Below are 24,761 nucleotides of genomic sequence, written 5' to 3'. Positions count from 1 at the left end.
ATGTCCTGACAAAATAACATCCGCTTAATTTTCTTATATTAAATTAATACATTTACGGTTTAAACGGAAACACCAGAGATCTTACACTCGTCTTAATTTATCTTAGCGAAGTTTAGGTACCTATAATCAGTGGAATACTTATTCTGTGATATTCACTTCGAAGACGGAGGCAAGTCGCTTCTCGCGAGTCGCCAGCACCTTCAATGTATTATTGCCCCATAGAAATCTTCGAAATCACCATAATCTTGTCGATAAAAAAAAANCTCACGGTGACCTTCAACATCGAGTTCCCGCACACCAATGACGTGTGCTATCTCGCCTACCACTTCCCCTTCACGTACTCTATGATGTTGGTAAGATATATGCTTACTTACTAGCCTTTCACATAGCATTTGTTATTTTCTTATATTTTTCATTCCTAGATTTGATATAACGAGATACACATCTCTTATTCGGCCCCAAAGCGCCGCGTTTAGAATTATAATATTCTGTATAGTACATAATTATATAATTTGTGCTATTTCGATTAGAATTCTAAATGTGGCATTTGACTTTCAGGAATACAAAGGCATTGATAGATTTTTTAATATCTTTCAGACACGGATTTGGCAGTGGAGCTTGCAACTGCCAGTGGGGGCGTACCTTCGTGTAGAGCCTCTTTGCTACTCCCTGAACAACAATGAAATACCGCTTCTCACCATCTCTGCTGAAGATACACCATCTAATCCAATTGTGGTACGTTAACAATTTTCGTTTTAGTAACTTAACGTCGGTACTTACGAAACGTGTCGGTTTTGTTATAACTGCTCTAACAGCCTGATCCCTTATGATAACTAATTTGTATGGTCAGCTGCTATGTATTTCTGTGAACTTGTGAAGACTGACGCTGACTGACTTTGATGCTTATAAAAAGTATTTAAATTCACCAGTGATACTTATGCTCGTTTTCACCATCAATCCCTAATTTTTAAGTGACCCCTATTGTAACACATAACAGGAATTTTGCTTTCATAGATGTCACTTAAAAATTAGGGATTTATGGTGAAAAGGGGCATTAGTCTATTAGTAATGAAGTGTTGGTGAACCCTCAGTGTACCTACACCCTTATATTGTAAACGTTTAGTCACCATGCCCTACATTTTAATAATTGACTGTTTGACTTATTTGCAGGACAGAGAGATAGTGTTCCTAACGGCCCGCGTGCACCCTGGCGAAAGCAACGCATCTTGGGTGATGGACGGCACCATGGGCTGCCTGTTGGGAGACTCCACTGCGGCTGCGGCTTTGCGAGCCAAATACGTGTTCAAGATCGTGCCCATGCTCAACGTGGAAGGCGTCGTCAACGGCTGGTGAGTCTTTTACAACTGTTGTGAATTCTTGCCAACCACATTTGGGTGAAAGAATGGTGAAAGAATTCACCCAACTTTTACGACTACTCTTAAACTTTGTGGTGAATATTAAACTACAATGTGTGTGCCGTCGTCAGTCAGTACTCGTCATACGGTTATATCACAAAATGAAACAAGTAATTTAAAAGTTTAAACTTTATTACCTTCGCTACATCACTATTCTTTAAATTCTTGAGATTCAACTTAATACACTTAACTAGGTACGTCACGTATATATAAACACTATCTTATAGTTCTATCTCGAATGATATGTCCTGACAAAATAACATCCGCTTAATTTTCTTATATTAAATTAATACATTTACGGTTTAAACGGAAACACCAGAGATCTTACACTCATCTTAATTTATCTTAGCGAAGTTTAGGTACCTATAATCAGTGGAATACTTATTCTGTGATATTCACTTCGAAGACGGAGGCAAGTCGCTTCTCGCGAGTCGCCAGCACCTTCAATGTATTATTGCCCCATAGAAATCTTCGAAATCACCATAATCTTGTCGATAAAAAAAAAATTATGACCCTAAAAAATCCATGTACATTATCGTTAAAACCGAGGCGTATAAATGCACCCTCAACAGTTAAGCACCCTACATCGCCTCATGGGAAGAGAATAATACTTTTGGTAACGCGTCTGAGCGCGTCAGTTAGCGATGTGGACTGTGGAGCCGGACGCTAGTAGGCGGGGGGTGCCAGCATGCCGCTGGCGTGGACGGAGTGCTCAGTGGCGTCCGGCTCGGCGGTGGAGGCGGCGTCGTCGGCGGCCCGGGGCTCGTGCGCCAGGTAGGCCGCGGGGTCGTCGCCCGCCATGCCCTCGTCGTCCTCGTACGGGCCCTGCGTGGGCTCCTCCTTCGGCTCGTCGTGCTCGCGCGCGTGCGCGTCCGAAGCCCGCGAGTAGTGCGAGTCGATCTGCGGAGGAGCCTTCAGCAGCGCCCCGGTCTTGAGGTGCGGCGACTGCAGCCCGTCCAGCGACGAGGGCCGCATCTTACCGATGAGGTCGTTTAGTGTGAAGTGGGTGGGCAGGTGCTCGTTGATGGGCGGCGGCGGTGACGACGATGTGAGCGGGTGCGCGGTGGTCGTGGTCGTCAGCGATAGCGGTTTCCTGTGCAATAGAACGTGAGGCTCGATGGCGCACTCTTGCGCCAGCTAACCACGGCTGAGCAGTGGAAATGATACACTTTCCACTGATTAGCCGAATATGAGGGTTAATCTTATCAGAATATTAATTCAAAAACTCTCAAAAACAATGTGAGTGTAAATATACCGAGAACATAATGTACAGAGAAACAACTTCCTTAGAGATTGCGATGCATTATATTTTTAAAAAAGAAAAAGAGTCAAATAATGTCAATCATTAATTCTCTGGAAAACGAGATTTACTTTCGAGAATTCTCAGGCGCATCCTTTCGATTAGATACAACTAATATTGTATTAGAAATATCTCTAACTCTCTCCTTAGAAGCTGTCCATACATACGCTATACTTGATCAAGTTATCAAACATTGTTAGTTATTAACAAAACTAAATTAAGTTATTAGAACAAAACATAAAATCATATTAACAAACAATGAACTAGAGATACCAAGCAAAGCCCCCTTCACCCACCCACCAAATTTTGTAAATTTTGAAAAGTTGTTGAAATATTTGGAAACAATGATGTAAACTTTNAGGCTCGACGGCGCACTCTTGCGCCAGCTAACCACGGCTGAGCAGTGGAAATGATACACTTTCCACTGATTAGCCGGATAAGGGTTAATCATAATAGAAAAATACAAAAACTCGAGTGTAAATGTAATGAGAACAGGGAAACAGCTTCATGAGAGAAAGAGAGCAGTAAAAACTACATTTGTTTGCCTAGTGACAGACAGACGTTGAATGTCAACGTTGGTAATTTTCGAGAAAATGCGAACTATTTTCGTGGATCCACGATCCACCAAGACGCATCCTTCCGATCAGATGCTACTATGGAAATATAAACGACTCTCCTCACCTTAGAAGCTGTCCATGTTCAATGTTCACGTTAACTACTCGGTCAAATCCGTTATCAAACATGTTAGTTATTAACAAAACTAAATTAAGTTATTAGAACAAAACATAAAATCATATTAACAAACAATGAACTAGAGATACCAAGCAAAGCCCCCTTCACCCACCCACCAAATTTTGTAAATTTTGAAAAGTTGTTTGAAATATTTGGAAACAATAATGTAAATTTTCGTTCATGCCAAACGTTGTTGGGTGTAGGGCTCTTGTTTGGTGGTTGGGTTGGCGCAGAGGCCTAATCCCGCGGGCCCGCGCGCTTCTACGGTATCGGACCGTGACACACACTAAGTTAGCACAACTACAGTACCTAATGGGAGACTGGGGGGAGATAGGGGAGAGCGCGCGGCTTGTCGGGGAGCGGGCCTCCGGAGACGGCTGGCATCTCACCTGGCATTACCCCTGCGCGGAGGAGACGGGGATGGAGCCGTAGTTGTAGTAGTAGCAGCGCGTCTGCTCGCAGATGAAGTCCTTGATCTCTCCGCAGTGCTGCGGCTCCCAGTGGAACGTGGGCGCCTTGAGCGCGACGCACCCGTTCGTCATCACGTGCTCCGTCCTGGAATACCGACTAGTTTTTATGCAATACACGTTATAAATGCATTTTAAACAATTCGAAACTCTATAAGGCTGTTCCCGATTTTTAATTTCATCTCAAATCTAAGTAATTCTAATCAGGGTTTAAGAGAGGGGGAATTTCGATGAAGAAAAGTTCACAAGAATAAAAGCAATATTTTAAACCATGGGGTTATATTGAAAGTATGACCCTAACCCATGAAGACCACCTCTAAGAATTTCTCTAAAGCATTTCAAACTAATTTACTGTACAGGGTTTGTCTCCGTGATGATAATGAGGCATAAAACCAGCTAAATCTATGCGATCCATCGCGAACTTCCTCAGGAACTGGCTTATTAACCGAGAGGACTATTTAAAGCTTGAATCATGCATAAAAAATGATTAATATTCTAAAATATTTATTAATTGCTGATTGCAGAGATAATAAATGAATACGGTTAGAGTATAATGAACTCGAACCACGTAATTATACTAATCGTGTGCACTAATAAAGGGCAATGTTACATAAGTGCAGGATGCAACCGGGCGCGACGTGGGAAAGCCTCTAACTATCAATTTTCCGAGGAAAAAAATCCCATTACATGCACGTAACCTGTTCTAATATGGGAACGACGCGCATGCGCGGACGAATATATTTCATGAACCAACGAGCTTGCGGACTCTCGCAAATATCACGGCTGATTCATAATTAATTTCATAGAAAAACGCATTTAAAATAAATGCATATTTAAATGAATTTCATGCAGTCTAGGTTCTAACGAAGGTAATGACAGCTCTACATTTAAATTGCATGCCTCGCAAGTGATAAAACATTCTCGTAAGTCAAGATGCTATCTATAATTAATTTCATTTAACACATATATTAGAAAAAATACTTCACAATGAACATGTTCTTGTCTGTGTTCTTCTTCATCAATTACATTTAATATTTTGTACCACTTAGTATAAATAAAAGTAATTAATCTTACAACCGTAGGNTCCCCAAAGGACTATTTAAAGCTTGAATCATGCATAAAGAATGATTAATATTCTAAAACATTTATTAAAATTGAATAACTGTCCCATAAATACATTGCTGATTGCAGAGATAAATGAATACGGTTAGAGTATAATGAACTCGAACCACGTAATTATACTAATCGTGTGCACTAATAAAGGGCAATGTTACATAAGTGCAGGATGCAACCGGGCGCGACGTGGGAAAGCCTCTAACTATCAATTTTCCGAGGAAAAAAATCCCATTACATGCACGTAACCTGTTCTAATATGTGAACGACGCGCATGCGCGGACGAATATATTTCATGAACCAACGAGCTTGCGGACTCTCGCAAATATCACGGCTGATTCATAATTAATTTCATAGAAAAACTCATTTAAAATAAATGCATATTTAAATCAATTTCATGTAGTCTAGGTTCTAACGAAGGTAATGACAGCTCTACATTTAAATTGCGTGCCTCGTAAGTGATAAAACATTCTCGTAAGTCAAGATGCTATCTATAATTTCATTTAACACATCTATTAGAAAAAATACTTCACAATGAACATGTTCTTGCCTGTGTTCTTCTTCATTAATTACATTAAATATTTTGTACCACTTAGTATAAATAAAAGTAATTAATCTTACAACAACAAAACATAGGTAAGCTTTTTACAAAACAGTAAAGTAATATTTACGGACGAGTGGCTGAGAAATAATTTAATTAAAACTTCAAGAACAATAGCTGAGAACAGAATCAACTCCAGATATAAAATTAGCGATACCTTATAAATAAATATTAGCTGGGAAAATTGAGATCTTTAGTATCGATTACAATCACAGGAAAGTGGTAAATCAATTTACACACATTCACAACAACTTTTTAATAGAAGTAGAAGAAATATACCGTAACGGTGACATCATTTATGTTTCCATAATAATGTCTTTAGGCATGAACTGTGCCACATTTGATAAGTTCTAAATTTTTTGTGAAGGTGGTACTCGAATAGAACTAACCAATTAAAAAAATGCAAGTTCCATTAGTATGTGAATGGAACAGACTAGAAATGCCATTGCCATGAGGGTGTTATAAGAAACAGGCGAAAAAATGTCAGTGCCATGAGAATGTGTGTGGAAAAGTTTAAAAAAGCAAGTGCAGAGAGAATATTGATGCAATAGATTAAAAATAAGTAAGTGCCATGGGAACCTAGATGCTTCAGATTAAAAAATGCCAGTGCCATGAGAACGTGCATGGTACAGATAAAAAAAAAACAAGTGTCAATGCGTACCCATGCCTCGCGGTGCGCTGCGGCGCGGTGCTGCCCTGCGGCACGTCCAACGGGTCGATGCTATCATCAGCATGCTGACTGGGCGGGTCCATGGCGACGCGGCGCATGTAGTTGAAGGTGGCGTTGAATGGAAGCCCCGTGCTCATCCATAAGTACATGTCTGTGCCGAGATTGTTGCCAGACGTCCAGAAGTCGTACTTGTTGTAGCCTGGAGTAGAGAATGAAGCAAAGTTTAAATTATGGACGTTTTGAATTAGTTGCTGACAGTCTGGTGGTTTGTGTATTCCTAAACACAGTAACAAACGTAAAAAATTAAATTAATAAGCAAAAGGATTAATCTGGAGATCTGGACTATTTGACAGATGCTAAACTACGTTTGCGTACCGCACCTCTAGAAAACGGACCGGGACTGTTTCGATTTTTGATCGCTTCTTACGAATTCGTACAAAAAGAGGTAGGTACAGTGAAGAGAACCAGTCACGAACTTAACGTGGTCTAGCTCTAGGGAGCTGGACTACAGCAGAGTGGTTTGTGCTTAAATCTCGCAATTTCAAAATAATGTTCTAGTATTGAATACCTGTGATAACATGATAAGAGCAATATCGAGTCGTTCATGCGAGCTCAAATGGACATTTACAGTAGTTGTAACAATTTATTGCAATATGGAGAATGGTTATTATAACTAAACAATCAATATTTATTCGCACTTATCTTTCATCTTATAGTAGCAAACGCTACATTATTATTCAATAGTTATAATAATTTTAATAGCGGAAATATTCCTTCGCCCGTTACAGGGCTTGATTATAATCACAGTAGGAAATGAAAGTTCACGCTTGAAAACCAAGCATTCGAATGGCAAATATTAAACATTATCTTTACCACTTATCGGAAATAATAAATTATTTTATAACGTTCTTTCATTAAAAATGCGGCGAAGAGGAGCTTTGTGTATCCGGGCCCTCATAAAAATTCACACATAAAATATAAGGTTTTTTACCTGCATTTGTGAGATAAGTCGTTATAGAGTCGGCCTTCTCCTTCGTCTCGAACGACGCCAGTTGCAGGCCTAATGATCTGGAAACAAATTACGACACGTTCGATAAAATCCATGTATAATATAAAAGGGAAGGACACCTTCTACATTGTAACATACAAGATTCACACTAAGGAAACTGGATTCGCGTTAGATCCACAAACAGGTATCGCGAATGAAATGGAACTGAAGATATAAAGTATTACCTAACGTGCAGGTTTAACGAGATGTCCTCATATGACATAGCGCAGTCTCACCCGTCCCACCGGATCTATAAAGGGACTTCGCTAAATAACCACCCCAGCTAATCGTATTCAGCTATTAGTTCTCGCAGATACCATACGGTGGAGCTGGTTCATCGGAGGCAATTTATTCGCTAAAGACAGGCTGCGGCCTTGTAACGACGGGACGGCATTCCAGGCGCAAGTTCAGAAAACTCTTAAAGATTAAATAAAACCCCGGCGACGTGCCATAATCGTGACACTCGGCTATAACATTTTGTAATAACAATAACACTTTTGCAGGCCATCTAGTTTTATTACATAAATTTTTCATTGTAAACGTAATGGCACAACGCCTCCGCAGTTTAATGGTGGGACAGCTGGCCTTTTGATCCAATGGACTGCGGCTTTGAAAACCAAATGTAGACAATAAGTACATCGAGAACTATAGTATTTATCCTCCGCAAGATCCTTCATTTAAGTCACATCAAAAGTCACTTAATGGCTTATCATGACTTTATTATAATCAATCATAAATTATTATGATTGAAATAACCTTTTAAATTATGAAATTATACAGCCTGCCTGCAAAACGTGTAATCTAGTGCCAATATCAAACCAGATATTTCAAACCGGGCATAAACTTGTAATTGTAAGCTTACAAAGCTCTCATTGGCGCCACGGGAGCTTTATTATTAGCTTTTATTTCGCCTTTTGTGTTAAATTAATACATCATAAATAATACTCCGTGTGAAATTAACAATGTATTGGCTTTGGACCGAGTGTCTGAGGCGCCATAACTGCTTCGAGGTTTTTGCTTTGTTATCATCGGCATTCATAAGTCTACCGAGTATACATTTTTAACATTGCACCGTCTTGTCTGTAGCAGCAATAATGTGGAATTCATATTTACAAACCGGACTTTTCGGAATGTTTCGGAAAATTAATGAACCCCTAAAATTGTTCATTAGCTTTTTTGATTGCACGCAAGTTGAAAATTTATTATTGCGTCGTTAATAACACCGTCATATTTATAGTAATGGTGTGGTTACTTTTGCGGTTCGCTAATGGGTGTCGCGAGGCTCGTCACCCAGTCCCGTTAGCCAGTTTTTTAGTGTCGCGATCAAAGCGACCACGATACGAATGTATCACGACTGCAATCAGTGTGTCTACGGCGACTGCAAATGAGTGGAGTCGGCATGTGAACACAGTTATCAGTTGTCCAGATAAATCATACATAACTGTTGCAGCTTTTATGAGCTTCAAAAAGCTGGTTTGAGTTTCACTGAAAATATGTATCACATGTTCCGTCTCTACCTCATTTTATACCGTTTTATTTTGGGTTACTGCAGAGTATTATTTTATTATGTAATAAAAAAATCCTCAACCACGGTCCTCATTTTGTCAATGAATTACGCGTCGAGGGCACTGACAGTCTGTCATGCATCTGGTGCTGATATCGTCTCACCCGACACGCATGTCGACTCGTATCTACCTCATTTTTTACGCCCATCTCAATTCCCTCCATGATGAGACGTGACCTTAATCGATTTAGAACTCGACTGTGACACATAGGCGTATATGACGCTGTGACATTGGATAAGTAACCTGTTCACAGAGCCGTACTTGTAAACATATTTGCTACGACAGACGACCGTAACAAAACATGGTCACGTAGCCATAAACATATTTTTTAACTTGCAATAAATACGCACCTCACAACTCGCATTCGGCCACGAATCGAACCGGTTGCAAATACAATGTCTTTGGAATACTAAGCAAAGTTTTCACTCTACGCTATTTGCATGTTAACGTAAAATTATGAATCAAAATCATTTACATTTACACAATCACCTCCTTCCCAAATGGTTCCCTAAAATTGTATGTCAAAATTGACACGTAGAGCTATTAAAATTGGCCCATTAATATTTTTAACGCTCAAGCAATCGTGGGAAATTAAATTGCTCGTAACCTGAATAGCTTGTTAAGCTCTGTTCACTGCTGTATACTTTAGAGTACGATGCGGCGTGGTACTAGTTTATTAATATCACGTTCTAACAAAAGCTCATTATCAGAGTACAGTTCTCGATGTTATGCCGACGCGACGGCATTCAAATATCACGAGGGTTCCCATCGCCAACAATCGGACCCGTAAATAGGTCGTGACAGTTATGGAAGGACATCGTGACCGCGCCGCAAGGCGACTGACCTTTCGGGCAAATTTAAAGTGCACGTGGCCTGTGAAAGATGCGCCGGCTCAACGCGACATTCCATTAGATCTGAGCCTTACTTAATATGGCTTTATCAAAGATCAAGATCATATCACAATAAAAATTCCCGCATTAAGATAGCCATTGCAGATTGTATTCTCGAAATTAGCTGTCTCGGATAGTTTATTAGCGAACCCGCATTACATTTTCCATGTTCCTTAACAATGGTTCGCTGGCGTGTGCATTACAGAAAGGCTTTTACTAGTAATAGCGCTCAAACGTGCATAACTCCACATGGGAACATTCCGGATATAAATCATTCGTGTGCTCGCTGCCTCATTGAATTTCCCGAGCCCTTTGTCCCAGTGTTCCAGGGCGAACGACCCGCGGAAGTAGCTCACCGAGGTGCCAATATTGTTCTCAAGTTTTCCCAGAACCCTTAACGGTAATGCAAATGTCCCTGTAGTGCAACTTCCTGGTCGTAAGGCGTTGGATACACGCTTGTTAACGCCGGCCGAAGTTTGCTCGCTGGACGTAAACAGGACCGGCGAGCAACACGACACTGCCGATAAGGATTGCGAGTCACGATGCCAAGTTTATCGCGTTGCACGAAACTAACGTGCTGTAACGGATTTTTACGTGTGCAAGAATACATACCTGCAGTACTGATAAGCTAGGAAGTAGTTTAGCTCCGGGCTGTACGGGTTCATCCGTGAGATGAAGTACTGCACGCCGTCTAACTGTATCGTTGTTATTCGTTGAGCTGCAACAAAGAAACGTTTCAAATTAGCGAGGTAAATACTCTTGAATGCATGCAGTTTACGTAATTATTATAATTTGTGGTTTTAATATCAATCATATCAATATTTAGGGAAACAGACTGGGTTGTTAATTTAACTGCCTCTCCTCCTTACCCTAGTCGGTCCCTCAAGATTGAGGATGGTGACTACTTCTAACTTATCAAAAACCTTGAAGACTCATGATAAAATGCATTTGTAGGAAATCCTAGAACTTTGTAAGTTTTAACTTCAGCTAAAATTTTAGGACTAGAACTGCACTAGTACATGTACTAATATCGCGTCAGTCAAATATTTTAGTTATAAATTCAGAGCACACGAGTCGAGTGAAGACTGTATTCATTGTAGTCATTAATTTGGGAGTACGCCCGCGAGTGCCGCGGGACGCCACAATGGATCTCTCCTCATAAGTACGAGTGTGACCCCGAAACAGGTCACGTCGTATTGTCACATGACTGTCGTTATTTAGGCACAGTTTCCAATCATCTTACTTGTAAATTCTTAAAAAAAAGGACAATTGCGTTAATGTTATGTTCATTAATGTGAACTAAAATATTCAAATATGATAAAATAATTGAGAACTGAGTCAGATCACAGTACTCAAAGCTCCGTAATGAGCCATATTTTTTATTTGGCATTCAAATTCGCGAACAGTCGCCATAAAATCGGTCTTCATGAAAGCACGATTACTACATAATGTGTGTGAACGTGTATAACATACAGGCGAAATGTTTGCGGTCGGACCACCGCTCGGTTATAGCATGCTTAATTAAATTCAATGTCCATGTCTTGTTGTGGTCGATGCAAGCTTTATTACTCCCTAATTTGGTAATGCAATGAAACCGATATAAGGGCGACCATTCGATCTCTACATTATGTCTTAATTAAAAGATCTATGGACGCGATAAAACCGATTAATAGCTACAATACGACTTAAAGCTATCTTCGACTAAGTTGTACAAAGGTTCGACTCTATTGGAATTTCAATTGAAACAGCTCGGGTTGATAATAAAATATAATCGTCTTAAGAGCGCAGAAACCTTAACATAAAGAGCCGAAGGATAGTACACTGACACAAAGCAACGGTGAATAACATCGATTAAGTGGAAATGCACTGTCATCCACTCCCGGCAAAATCAACGAGCATTTGCGCATTTCATCTCCATCATCACATACAAAATGAATACAGAATGACTTCATTGTGTAAAAAGACATGCGCAATTCCAACTTACATCACTCGTCTACTCGTATTACATGTAATCTGAAATCGAATTCCCGCACGATCTTAAACACGTTAATAAATGATTTATCCGGATAATCCTGAAAGGAAATGAAGATTAACATCCTGTCTTCGAACGCGAACAGGCTTTATAGCCATCACGAAGGCGATTAATAATCGTAATTAAAGGCATCCTGCATCGTACTAGACGTGGCGGAAAAGATTTGCGGGGAGAGAATTTACAGCGATTCGTTGATCCGATTAGCATACTAGCTGTAAACTCATTAATTGCTCCGGAGATCGATAAACGCTGTCACTCGATCTGTCCGAGAGAAAAAATAGACATAAAATATTATCGTATCAGTAANTTACATGGTCGCCCCATGAAATGCGAATTATGTGATAAAATTACCGCGCACAAAAGCAATGAATTTTATTGAGTACTTAATCGGATGAAAGCGAATATCTCATATCTCTAAGCACCATTTCGCTGCATACTGAGAACTCGAATCACTAAAATGAGTAAGCTAAGTACATGTCTTTCTAAGAGGTTATTGCCTACGTCCACCGAGAGTCAATTGTATAAGATACGAGAGGCGTGGGCCTACAACTGGGCTTTACTCGGCTATTAGAGGCTCTGAGCCCGCGATTGGAATCCATGCATAATGTAGCCTCATGCATAAACGATGTCGCGCATTACTCGCGTACTTCTCTTTTACCTTTTATACAATCTTTTCACTGATGAATGCCGTATTCTGAAGTCTGTGTATTAGCGTTAGCAATTTATCTCCGCAACTTTGTATACGTCCTTTGCAAAACGTTTTGTTAAAAGTTTTTTTTCGTTTGTAGAAAGCACGCGTTGCTATAAGCTCGTATTAGTCGTATTGCTATTTATTTGCTGTATCTTATTGCTTTCCGTAATCGCTAACAAGTTTGTATTTTATGCATTAGATTTATAACAGATTAGATAACATTTCCGCTTCATCGATAGACCAATAAATAAAGAGTAATGATTTAACGGGATCGTTCTTTAGTTGGTATAAGAATTCTATTCAATTGATAGATTTCTAAGAAGTATGAAATTACAAAGCGATATATTGGCATAAAAGGCGATCGTTAGTCGTTTAGAAAGTGGTGGTTGACAGCAAGATGAGTGTACACGGCAACAATGAGCGTCGGGGAGGCGGATCACGTCGCGCGCGCGCGCGGCATACTGATGCGCGCGCCGGCTACGGGCACGCAGCGCGCATCCGAACGCGCCGTCCGTGTTTGTACATCGGAGACACTCGACGACAAGTTTGTTGGTTTTTCTCCAAGATTTTACAATACAATAACTAGTCCAGCATCAATTCAACCGCAAACAAACTGTGAGGGTGTAAAAAATTGGCTCTCGTCTCCTTTTGATCTAAGATATTCCGTTAGATTAAATCACTTGAACATTCACTGCTGAAAGATTTAATCTTAATTTGCTATGGAAGAAAATGCATGGTAATTTTACCAAGATCTTGATTTATTCATTTACCGCACTATTCCTAGGACCTACCACAGGCATGCTAATTTTAAAGCTATAATAGTGATTGGTGATTATTATCACGGAATAAATCAACCTATCTTTAACAATTTATCATCAAACCCTTTAAACAGTTGATGCGTATATTCTCTAGACTTTTTTCCTAATATTTAGATGACAAATTATCGACTAAGATCTGCGAATAATACAACTTAGAATACAACATTTGGGAATTAAAAGCGCTGAAGCTTACAACGAGCTTTCGCCTGGAATAGACGCACGGGTGCATATAGTTAATCCACCAAATAATATACATATTATTATTCAGATTACATAATACAGCTTTTGAGCCATAATAAAGACTGGCTACAGACTCTCCCGCTCACTGAAGCTTACGAGCGTTCGATCACCCCTGCCATAGACGCATGGGTGCATATAGTCTACCGAATATTTAATTACATAATATGTAATAATGTATCAATGTTGAGCCTTAATAAAGACCGGCTACAGACTCTCCCGCTGCACTGAAGCTTACGAGCGTTCGAGCACCCTACTAACGCGGCGGCCGCAAGCTCGCGCGGGGTGAGTGCACTCGCTGCGCCCGCGCCGCGTGGATATCCGGCCGCTGATCCGCGCACCGGACGCCCGCGCCGCGCCGCGCCGTGCCCGTAACGGCCGCGTGGCCAAACTCGCGGACGCCACGCGCCCTATTTCGACCATTCGCGACTTCTAATGAGACGGCCAGCTCTTGAATTATTGAAAGACGCGCGCTTGGACAGACGTGATTGTTTTCTATTGATGGATTTAAATTTATCCACTTACGCTACGTTGATGACTAAGAACCTTTATTTGTACGTTTGTCTAGTTGTGTTTGCATAATTAATGATACTGTAGTTTAACTTCGCTTTTAGGACACGACTCTATCACATCAATAAAGGTTTTTTACTCATGTGACTCTACAATCCTAAAAATAGAAGTCCTACGCTTTTTAGTGTTAATTGTGTCCTGGACCTATTTAGCATTAATTATAGCATTCATGATTAAATATTAGAAAGTACCTAGTTGTTTATAATTAAGTATAAAGAATTATTCCGCCCGCGTTAGTAACAGCCCATCGCCCGATAATAATTTCATTGTATGTAACTAACAGGTATCCGTCGTGATATTCACAGTCAGTCAGGTTATCAATAGTCGGAAGTGAGCGTATAAAAGCCTCCTACAACCCGCCTCACTCCTCGTCACTTGACAATACTGATACCGTATGCAATGAATATTAAAGCGTCTATAAAATCGCCTAAGCGGCAGTGTCTATTCAAAGGCAGGATTGTATTGCTCATTACAATTCGTTTACAAATTATCGCCCGTGGAATCTCACGTATAAAGTAACATTTAACAACTTCCTTCCTTTCATTCAAACTTAAACGAGTGACTAATTCATCGGTAACTTTTATGCTATCATAAAATCTTTTTTTATCAAAGTGCAATAATTTACATTCGTAGTTATATCACGGATATCGGTTTGGTGCAGCGCTAACTGTTGCCGAGGGTAATGTTTATTAAACAAAAGCATCTGTAATTCGTTTCATTTAGCTAACGGGACTCGCGGCGCCAGTTCATTAACGAACAAAGAGATGACAAAGTTCAAATAACTTGTTTAGTTGTGGATTGTGGGAGAAACAGATTCAGTGAAGACATTAATATTGTCTATTTTGTAACGGACGAGGATCTGATCTCCATCTTTAACCGGATGCAAAAGAAAACGCCAGACACATTAAAATACTGATTTTGTGAAGTATATTTATAAAATGAAAAGCCAAATGAAAGGTTTCTAAATTATCTTCAAAGTTTTTCCCTGAAGACATATAAAAAACACTGCTACAACAAAACTACGCAGATTTGGTTCCGCTATGGCCGAGCAACTACTGTAATTACATCAATTAACATTGTTACTAGGATACCCTACCGCAAGTACCTTTGCAATTTAAAGAATCCCCATAGAAAAAGTTCGCTAAGTGCAGGTTAGTCAACTTCAGCTTGGCCGAGGAAAAAACTTGGCAAAACTAAAAAAGCGAAGGGGTTGCGTGTTGTCAGACAACCTTTACGGCAGGCATACATAAACAGCTTGCACGTTTAATAGTGTTCTCGCATTAAATGTTAAATTCGCATTTAGAAATCTCCGCTACGAGTACATTGTTCTTTTTATTGCCCTTGTCACGCTTGATTGTTGTTTTTTCCTTTCATTTATCTCCGTAGTCAGCTTTTTATCTTAAATTATAACAAAAGTACAGTTTGGATGAACTGCAGAAAGATGTAGCGTAAAATTCCGTTCTGAAAACGGAGCATTTATTTTGTAAAAACCGGTACATTTCCGAGCACCGAACTTCAATTCTTCTAGACATAATGACAATTTATAGCACCATCATATATTATTGTGGTCGTTGCGTTAATACTTTAAGATAATGCCATTCTGCAGATAATATAGAAAAGAGGTAGATAAAGAACCGGTTGACAAGTCTCTAGCACTAACGAGTCTAAAAATAGGCCCTAAAGCCGACGCTAGTCGTGGGTTCATTCCCAACTGCATTGCATACTGGGTATCTATCAAGATACATAACAGCTTGTGATAAAAGTGAGTGAACCATTATAAATTATAATAGTGTCGATTAGAAAACGAAACCAAACCAGAACAATGCAGAACTGGTTTTTACTTCGTTTCCGTGTTTGTATGAGAGTAAAAATAAAAAAAATCTGCTAATTGACATTCGATTAGCTTAGTCAATATCAAAAAAAATCTTTTCTCAATCAATACATAGGAATTTCTCTATAATTTTCTCGTAACTTTGGAAGAACTGCTACAATCTCATATTACTATGACCAGTAGCTTCAGTATTTCGGGTGTCGTGTGAATAAAAATAAATGGTTAATTGAAGCCAATTGTTTTAGTTTGTTAGATTCATAACGTATCTTACTTAGTGCTATATTTGAAAGTTGAAATATCCATACAAGATTCAACCTTGATCCTCCTAATAAATAAATATGAACTTGCCCCAACGTGCGGCGTTCAAAATAAACTTGCTATTATTTTCGCTTGTAGTGGTCATATTATTATCCACCCGCTGCGCGCATTTTACTTTTATTGGAACTTTTCGTGCTATCCGAAGGCTTTCTGACTCATACATTTATTATTATTTATTTTTGTAACGTACGCGATCCCTCGCACGTGTTTATTTTACACATGTGTCTAATATTTCTTAGGTTGCATGACATAAAACATATTACCTCCGTCGACTTAAATCTTTACAATATATTTATATGCAAAGATGCAAATCTTAAAGAATTCCAATTTCGTATGTCGTGTTCTTCAATTTGAACGCTTATTTTGTCAAGAAGATTCTTTAAACTTTTGCAGAATAGTAGAGCGATCAAAGTATTTTTCCTCTATTTCACACAAGAACAAAATTGTGAAGTGCTTCTAAATGTTACTTGTTTATTAAATCTATTTTACCTACAACTCCTACAATACAAGTACTCTCAGAATTAGTTACTTATGCTGTCTGATTCGTATCTAAAATTAATGCTAAGCCCGTGAACCCTGAATTTGCATTAATTAGACCCTAGTCATTTAAATAAGGAGCACTTATCTACAATTCAACTGGGGAGAGTGCGAGGAAATTTAATTTATGTAAATGAAAAATAAGTGTCGCAGATGAAACGCTTGTGATAAAGAGGTGNAAGAGGTATGCAATCATGTTAATTCAACTCTTTACTGTCCGTATGTGACCCGTAGTAAACCGCAAACCGTATGCATGTGCCGCAACGATGCACGCTGCGCAACTTACGCGGGCATGTGCGCAATACCGCGCGTTACATAACGCAAACCAGTCGCGCGCGCTTGTCTGCCCCTGACTCCATACACCCACATTCACGGCCATGATCCACGCTCCACGCTCAACGCTTGCGCCTACAATCGTGCTTGACTCCAACCTAACAACTATAACTCAAATCGACCACAACGTTCACAGCACAACTATAAAATAACATTACTTACGCGCCCGTGACTCAGTAATGAACGAGTCGTTGAACCATCAACGGCTCAGTCAAAGCCTTTCCGATCACATTTAAAACGATCAGATGACTCAATGGAATCTCCCGAGGCACAGGATACACATCATCTAAGTTAATCTACCATAAAAAATGTGCAATTTGAGTGTCTATCGAAACTTCTTGATTACTCGCGTCCGTGGGAACAGCTATCGGATTGTTCGCGGTCGGATAACGATCGAAACGCAAAAAAGGGATCGAGAGATAATAACGACTAAGCGAGCCCAAGGACGGAGCGCGCCCTCCGCGCGGCGCCGCCAGGAATGCACCCACCAAACTATTTTTAGTAATCAGACCCGGTGCCGGCCCGATCCAGGCCCTGCTGCACAAACTAATGTTGGCGAATAAATAGCCATCTCACAGTCACTACAACACCTGCTGAACTGCAATTCGTACAATAACGTTTTATAACTCAATTTACAATGCATTTGAAATTTTGATTTAGATTTGGCTGCACTGCAAGTCAGCCAATTTAGCTGAACACTTGGATGACAAGATCATAGAATCCCTCGTAGGCGTGGTTTTATTAATATTTAGCATTAAGTAACTATTATAGAAAAACAATAGGCATTCGAAAACCGTAAATCACGTCCCGACTCTACCAGCAACTGTCCAAATCAATGCATAAACACTACTACAATAGTTAGGCGGATATATAAATTCATACTATAAATCTCTAAAGGCAATGCAATCAATTCTAGGATAAAGTTAAATCCTCAAATCTGAAGGCTGCATTAAAATTTCAACAAAGAATTTAATCCATTTCTAAATAGAACATAAAACATTGGATCTGGGTTGTACGGGGTAATGCGTTATGCCGCGGTAATTTGAGACGATCGCAGGATCTTACCACCTGTTGCTCTAAGCACATAACTTTGAGTTATGGTGACAAAAAAGGCAATACGTGAGACAATCTGATTTAATGTTTCGCCTTAAGAGGCGGCCTCTTGACGGGATAATCCTGGGACGACGTCTATGAAAATTATGTCTAATAATCTAAGTTTATGGAGTGTTTTAAAGTTGTTGTCCTTTTTGTTGGAGACATTGACTGTAGGCTTTAATTTTTCGTAAATCTTTAAAACTATTAGAAGGTCCTATTTATTTTGCTGATTGCTCCCATTATTATGTGCAAAACGTTTACTAACATTGGCAAAAGTTTTCCTATGTTAATCTACAACATCTGACGTCATTATCGATTGTTATGATTGCTATCATAACAATCCTACTTACATTACTAGCGTAATAATAATGTTACGTGATTTATGTTCATTGCCTTTAACTCCGATCGCCATTTTCATTGGAAACCAGTAATCATTCTATTCAATTCCAATGTTTGATACATGGTCTATCCATTGTCTTTGACAGCAAAAAGCTGCACATCATAGGCTCGGTCTTAATACGGGTACAAGGCGCGTTTGTCAAGCGACCGACAGCTACCATGCAGCTATGTGCCGTAAGCTGCAGTGGCGAGCATAGAGCTGTGCAGCTAGCGCAGCTCGCAGCGCCCGCGCACGGGCCGGCCGATGAACCCCGCACCTGTTGCTGCTCCCTCCTCACCCCTCACTATTTTTTCTCAACGCTGACTTCCGTTCTACTGTTTTTGCCGACCTGTCGATAACCTGTCCGATAACCGCGGACACGGCTCATTAGCGGAATCACTGACTGCCATGTTGATTGGAGTCAATCGTTATTTCTCACAGACGCGCGCGCAGCCTTGGGTGAGGTGATTCGCGTCTCCTAACAAATGTTTGCCTACTCGCTCCGGTGTCAATGACTGATCGTAATGTCTTCTGAGAATGACGGCAATCGCGCAAACTGCATGGACTGAAATTATTTTATTTCTTTCTCGCATTTTATTTGCATTATCTAACAGTTGTCCCAACATTTGTTAGGTATGCATATCGGAATGCAGACAGGAACATTTGTATGGTAAGGTTTATGGAAATTTATTTCCCTGCACCGAGAGTCATGTGATTGTAATAGAATGGAGGCAATAAGTCCTAAAAAGTAAAATGCAGCATAGACAAGAGTCGTGTTGCACGAGCAGCGCGGAGGAGTATCGTATTGTTCTGTCGACGCATACCGGCCGGCGCAGGCGCACTTGAGTCAACACGCGAAACGAAACCAGCAGCGTTCGATGTCACGGCCTCTGTTTTGTTGATATTTCCTACGAGTTACAAGGGAATAAAGAAATTTTATTGCGTGTAACGTAAGGACGGCTCGTAGTCGTAGCGCAATTGTACACGAAATAGGACGCAGTTCTCAGGTCTTTGCTTTCGAATTCCACATTTTATGACCCGTGTTGTTAATTAATTTTCATTACAATCTGCTTATTAAATTTTACTTTTACGAAGTTGTAACTATTTACTCATTCATTGTGTCCCTCAGGAAAAATGCCCGTACACTAGGTGTAGGCAGGCACTGATGATAGAAATAAGTGACGGGACTTGTAAATCATTTAACATTTCTGTGATTCTAGTACGAGTATACTATACTCGTAATAGTCTTTCTAAGATAAAGTAGTTTACAATGTGAAAGCTACGGGAAGATGAAGAAGCTTATTTTATTTTTATTCTCTCTCTAAAACTCTTAAAATTTAGAAGTAGGTAATTTAAACTTTTTTTGCATTAATTTAAATAAAATAAAAACCGAACCCTTTTCTAATAAGCTTTCAAACACATAGCGGCGACCTTTAAAGAATATTAACGCAATCTTTATGATTAAAGCATGAAATGAAGACCTCTTTACGAGGGCTGTTATACAGGGTGGAATTTGGTAATGGCCACCTGGAGGGAAAGTACTCTTAATACTGTGGATAGAAAATTTAACTCAAAGAAAATATTCCTTTATTTTTGAATAGAAATAGAACTGCATTCAAATATTTCCAAAAATTTGCTTACCACATCCGAGAATCGAACCAACTAAAATCTGTTGAAAATTACACCCTATATTTTTATTGCACCGATCGTTAGGGTTAAGTATAAGGATGAAATCTCTCTAACAAAACCATGAAATCTTAAATTATTTTAATTATTTTACAGGAAAATTGTATGGAATGGTGGTGAATTTTCAAAAATATTCGGAAATCTTTGAATGCAGTTCTTTTTCTTTTCAAAAATAAAATAATATTTTCTTTGAGTAAAATGTTCTATCTACAGTATTACTACTAATTCCACCCTGTATAGAACCTAAACAAATTGAAAAAAGTTACCTTTTTTCAAAGGTAATTTATGTTTATTGATATAAGGGGATTATGATTAAGGTAATTGTTAATAATAAGTAATTGATGATAAGTATAATTAAATTGTAACTTCAAGTAATTTATATTCGGTTTTCCGTTAAAGGTCTAATCGTAATCGACGCTTAAATATCAATTCTATGTGCGTCTCAAAAATGTTAATTTGTCAATCATTTCCCTGCTTCGTTTATTTATTATTCACATTTCTTTAGTTTCAATATTTCAAAATTTCTTTAATTTCAATATTTAGATCAATCACAGAACAGAACAAACAGATTAAATTGAGTTTTAAGCGCGAATTCTGTCATTTATAATCTAATGCTTAGGCTGAATTGCACCACCTACTCAACTTTAACGGTTACTATACCAATGCTTTTGGAGGTTAAAAGATTTTTGACCTTTGTTAAGAATAAAGTAAGATGGTGCAACCCAGCCTTAATCTATGACTTATAATAAATCTGTAGAGAGGTCAATTCTGTACATGAAAATTCATGAAATATATTTTCAAAATAACTATCAGGGGGTGATTACTGATTAGTGGTCGATACTGATGCCAAAAATGCAATCGGTAAAATTTTTGTCTGTCTGTCTGTCTGTATGTTCCTTATAGAAACAAAAACTACTCGACGGATTTTAACGAAACTTGGTACAATTATTCTTAATACTCCTGGGCAGGTTAAAGTATACTTAGGAATTCCCATGGGAACGGGAATTAGCGGGAAAATCCTTTTGTATGTAAAATCTAAACCGCTTAAGTTAGACGCTTGAAATTTGGCATGCAGGTATCTTAGTAAACTTAAAGCTTAGTTACAACAGGATATTGCAAAATTCCCACGGGAGCAGGAGTTAGCGGGAAAAAACATTTGTATGAAAAAATCTAAACCGCTTAAGTTAGACACTTGAAATTTGGCATGCAAGTATCTTAGTAAACTTAAAGCTTAGTTACAACAGGATATTTCAAAATTCCCACGGGAACGGGAGTTAGCGGGAAAAAACATTTGTATGAAAAAATCTAAACCGCGTAAGATAGATGAAGGGGATAAAACGTGATCCACGCGTACGAAGTCGCGGGCGGCCGCTAGTATTTAATAATAAGTATAAAGCNTGTCATTTGCTTACCACATCCGAGAATCGAACAAACTAAAATCTGTTGAAAATTACACCCTATATTTTTATTGCACCGATCGTTAAGTATAAGGATGAAATCTCTCTAACAAAACCATGAAATCTTAAATTATTTTAATTATTTTACAGGAAATTGTATGGTATTGTGGTGAATTTTCAAAAAAACTTCGGAAATCTTTGAATGCAGTTCTCTTTCTTTTCAAAAATAAAAGAATGTTTTCTTTGAGTAAAATGTTCTATCTACAGTTTTAAGAGTACTTTCCCTCCAGGTGGCATTACAAAATTCCACCCTGTATAGAACCTAAACAAAAAAAATGTTACCTTTTTTCAATGTTTCATAAATTTTTTTCAAAGATATTTTTTATTGTTATAAGGGGATTACGATTTAGATAATTGTTTAATTGATAATAAGTATGATTAAATTTTAACTTCAAGTAATTTATATTCGGTTTTCCGTTAAATGTCTAATCGTAATCGACGCTTAAATATCAATTCTATGTGCGTCTCAAAAATGTTGATGTTAATTTGTCAGTCATTTCCCTGCTTCGTTTATTTATTATTCACATTTCTTTAATTTCAATATTTAGATCAATCACAGAACAGCACAAACAGAGATTAAATTGAGTTGCGGATTCTGTCATTTATAATTTAATGCTTAGGCTGAATTACACCACCTACTTAACTTTAACGGTAACTATAACGATAACCGATGCTTTTGGAGGTTTAAAGATTTTTGACCTTTGTTAAGAATAAAGTAAGATGGTGCAACCCAGCCTTAATCTATGACTTATAATAAATCTGTAGAGTGGTCAATTCTATACATGAAATATATTTTCAAAATAACTATCAGGGGGTGACTACTGATTAGTGGTCGATACTGATGCCAAAAATGCAATCAGTAAAATTTTTGTCTGTCTGTCTGTCTGTATGTTCCTTATAGAAACAAAAACTACTCGACGGATTTTAACGAAACTTGGTACAATTATTCTTCATACTCCTGGGCAGGTTATAGTATACTTAGGAATTCCCATGGGAACGGGAATTATCGGGAAAATCCTTTTGTATGTAAAATCTAAACCGCTTAAGTTAGACGCTTGAAATTTGGCATGCAGGTATCTTAGTAAACTTAAAGCTTAGTTACAACAGGATATTGCAAAATTCCCACGGGAGCAGGAGTTAGCGGGAAAAAACATTTGTATGAAAAAATCTAAACCGCTTAAGTTAGACGCTTGAAATTTGGCATGCAAGTATCTTAGTAAACTTAAAGCTTAGTTACAACAGGATATTGCAAAATTCTCACGGGAACGGGAGTTAGCGGGAAAAAACATTTGTATGAAAAAATCTAAACCGCGTAAGATAGATGAAGGGGGTAAAACGTGATCCACGCGTACGAAGTCACGGGCGGCCGCTAGTATTTAATAATAAGTATAAAGCTCTTTTGATAGTGATGATGTTACGGTAAAAGACATTTATTTTCTCAAATGTTTTGTCTATTATCGCTTCAGATTGTGACTTCACGCGTACATTACGATCAGAGCGTTCACATAGTAATCCCACATTTCGTAATCAAATAGCCTTTGTAAAATCTCATCTACTTTTTCTTCTTCTTTCATTCTAAATTCAAATCTCATCTACTTTTTCTTCTTCTTTCATTCTAAAAGAACTTATAAAATCCTATTCCATTGGAATGATAAGCTTTTCTCATAATTAACTTTTTTCACCTCTGCAATTTTCATGTAGTTTGCAAATCTCCGAGTAATCATCTATCTCTAACTAACCCCAACACTTAGGAATATGAACTTGTGATGGTTCCATTCGATTGACTAACATTTTATTGATTTTCAGCCACTTCAAAATCAGTTTCAGTTAATTGAAATATAATCGGGTTTTCAGTTTTAAGAAAGTGTTTTAGAAAAATTGTGTTTGAACTACCACCACTCAGTTTCTGTTTAATAGCACTACAATCGCAAGATTTAGGCCTGAGAATTAGTAAAGAACAAAAGTTTGTGATTGTAGTGGCCGGCGACGACCGCGTGCTACGCCGTAGCGACTCTATCAGTAATTAACCGCAAAAGTTTTAAATGCAGAAACTAAACCGTAGAAACACTAAGTATGTTTTCAGAAATCAATTTAAGACACACTTCTTATTTTCTTCATTATTTTACATAATTGATAAATTATATTTAATTAGTTGTGGCTATTCTTCATAATTAGTTTATAAGTTAAGAGTTTTCAACCATCTTTTTAAAATTGTAGAGCTTTTATTTTGTCCTGAAGTTGTATATCGTTACACGTAAACTAATCAAGTCCTGTATAATTATGTAAAGTGTTCTAAGGCTACAATTATATTAAATATGTGAGTTTTTATGAAATTTTAAAGGAATTTCTTACTCTACCAAGCTTATAATATCTAATTAATGTCGTATGTAATTTTATCGATATTTAAATTCTAATGTTAATAAGCAATTTAGGCTGATTTTAGATATTCTAACTATAAACTTTTAAATAGAATACTTAGTATTAAGTATCATCTTTGTCCTTGTTAAAGCGTTACGTAATATCTTTTTGTAGGCCATAATCTGGTTAATTCTACACAAGTCGAGAATTGTCTCATTCATGAATCGAACTCTTAATTAATTTGTCCATTGACAATCAACAATGTTAATTAATGAGGTCAACATACCTGCTGAAGGCCCAAAAGTGGCTGCGAACAGCAACAGGCAAGTGGCCAGAACGAGCTGCATGGCGAGAGTTTAGCGGGTATCTGCGACGGAGGTAGGCACTCGCTGAAGTGCGCTCGCGCAACACGGGACACTCGGGCACACTGACGCGCGCTGCCCTGGACCCCCCCTTATAACAGAGACGCATCCCGCTCGCACCACGGCATATTCAAATCTTCGACCACAACACCGCGCGTCTTCCGTTGCCCCGTATACACCGCGCGCTCCACGCCAGATGCGCAGGAGTCGAGCCGTGCGCACGCGGCGATGTAGCGGGCGCCATCGCCGGAGCGCG

At 38.7% G+C, this 24,761-nt stretch overlaps 2 protein-coding genes across 5 annotated transcripts in view; one reads left to right on the top strand and one right to left on the bottom strand.

Moving 5' to 3' along the window:
- The window catches only part of LOC114365757 (cytosolic carboxypeptidase 4), a 65,714-nt gene that overhangs the window by 20,043 nt on the left and 20,910 nt on the right, over positions 1-24,761 (top strand). The window lies entirely within an intron of this gene.
- Positions 1,530-24,577, bottom strand: nw (narrow). Of its 4 annotated transcripts, none has more exons than XM_028322405.1 (6): positions 24,430-24,577; positions 10,414-10,519; positions 7,290-7,366; positions 6,290-6,497; positions 3,847-4,014; positions 1,530-2,508 (listed from the first exon to the last, which is right to left on the bottom strand). In XM_028322405.1, exons 1-6 carry the CDS (start codon positions 24,488-24,490, stop codon positions 2,082-2,084), a joined length of 1,047 nt encoding a protein of 348 aa, XP_028178206.1. In that variant the 5' UTR covers positions 24,491-24,577; the 3' UTR covers positions 1,530-2,081. The 4 variants fall into 4 exon arrangements, with proteins under 4 accessions (XP_028178206.1, XP_028178207.1, XP_028178208.1 ...); XM_028322406.1 differs by having other exon boundaries at positions 3,847-4,002; XM_028322407.1 differs by having other exon boundaries at positions 2,119-2,508; positions 3,837-4,014.

This window comes from Ostrinia furnacalis, unplaced genomic scaffold (assembly GCF_004193835.3).
Source record: "Ostrinia furnacalis isolate ACB-3 unplaced genomic scaffold, ASM419383v2 OfSCF7642, whole genome shotgun sequence".
Lineage (NCBI taxonomy): Eukaryota > Metazoa > Arthropoda > Insecta > Lepidoptera > Crambidae > Ostrinia > Ostrinia furnacalis.
This window is presented reverse-complemented; position numbering and strand designations above follow the sequence as displayed.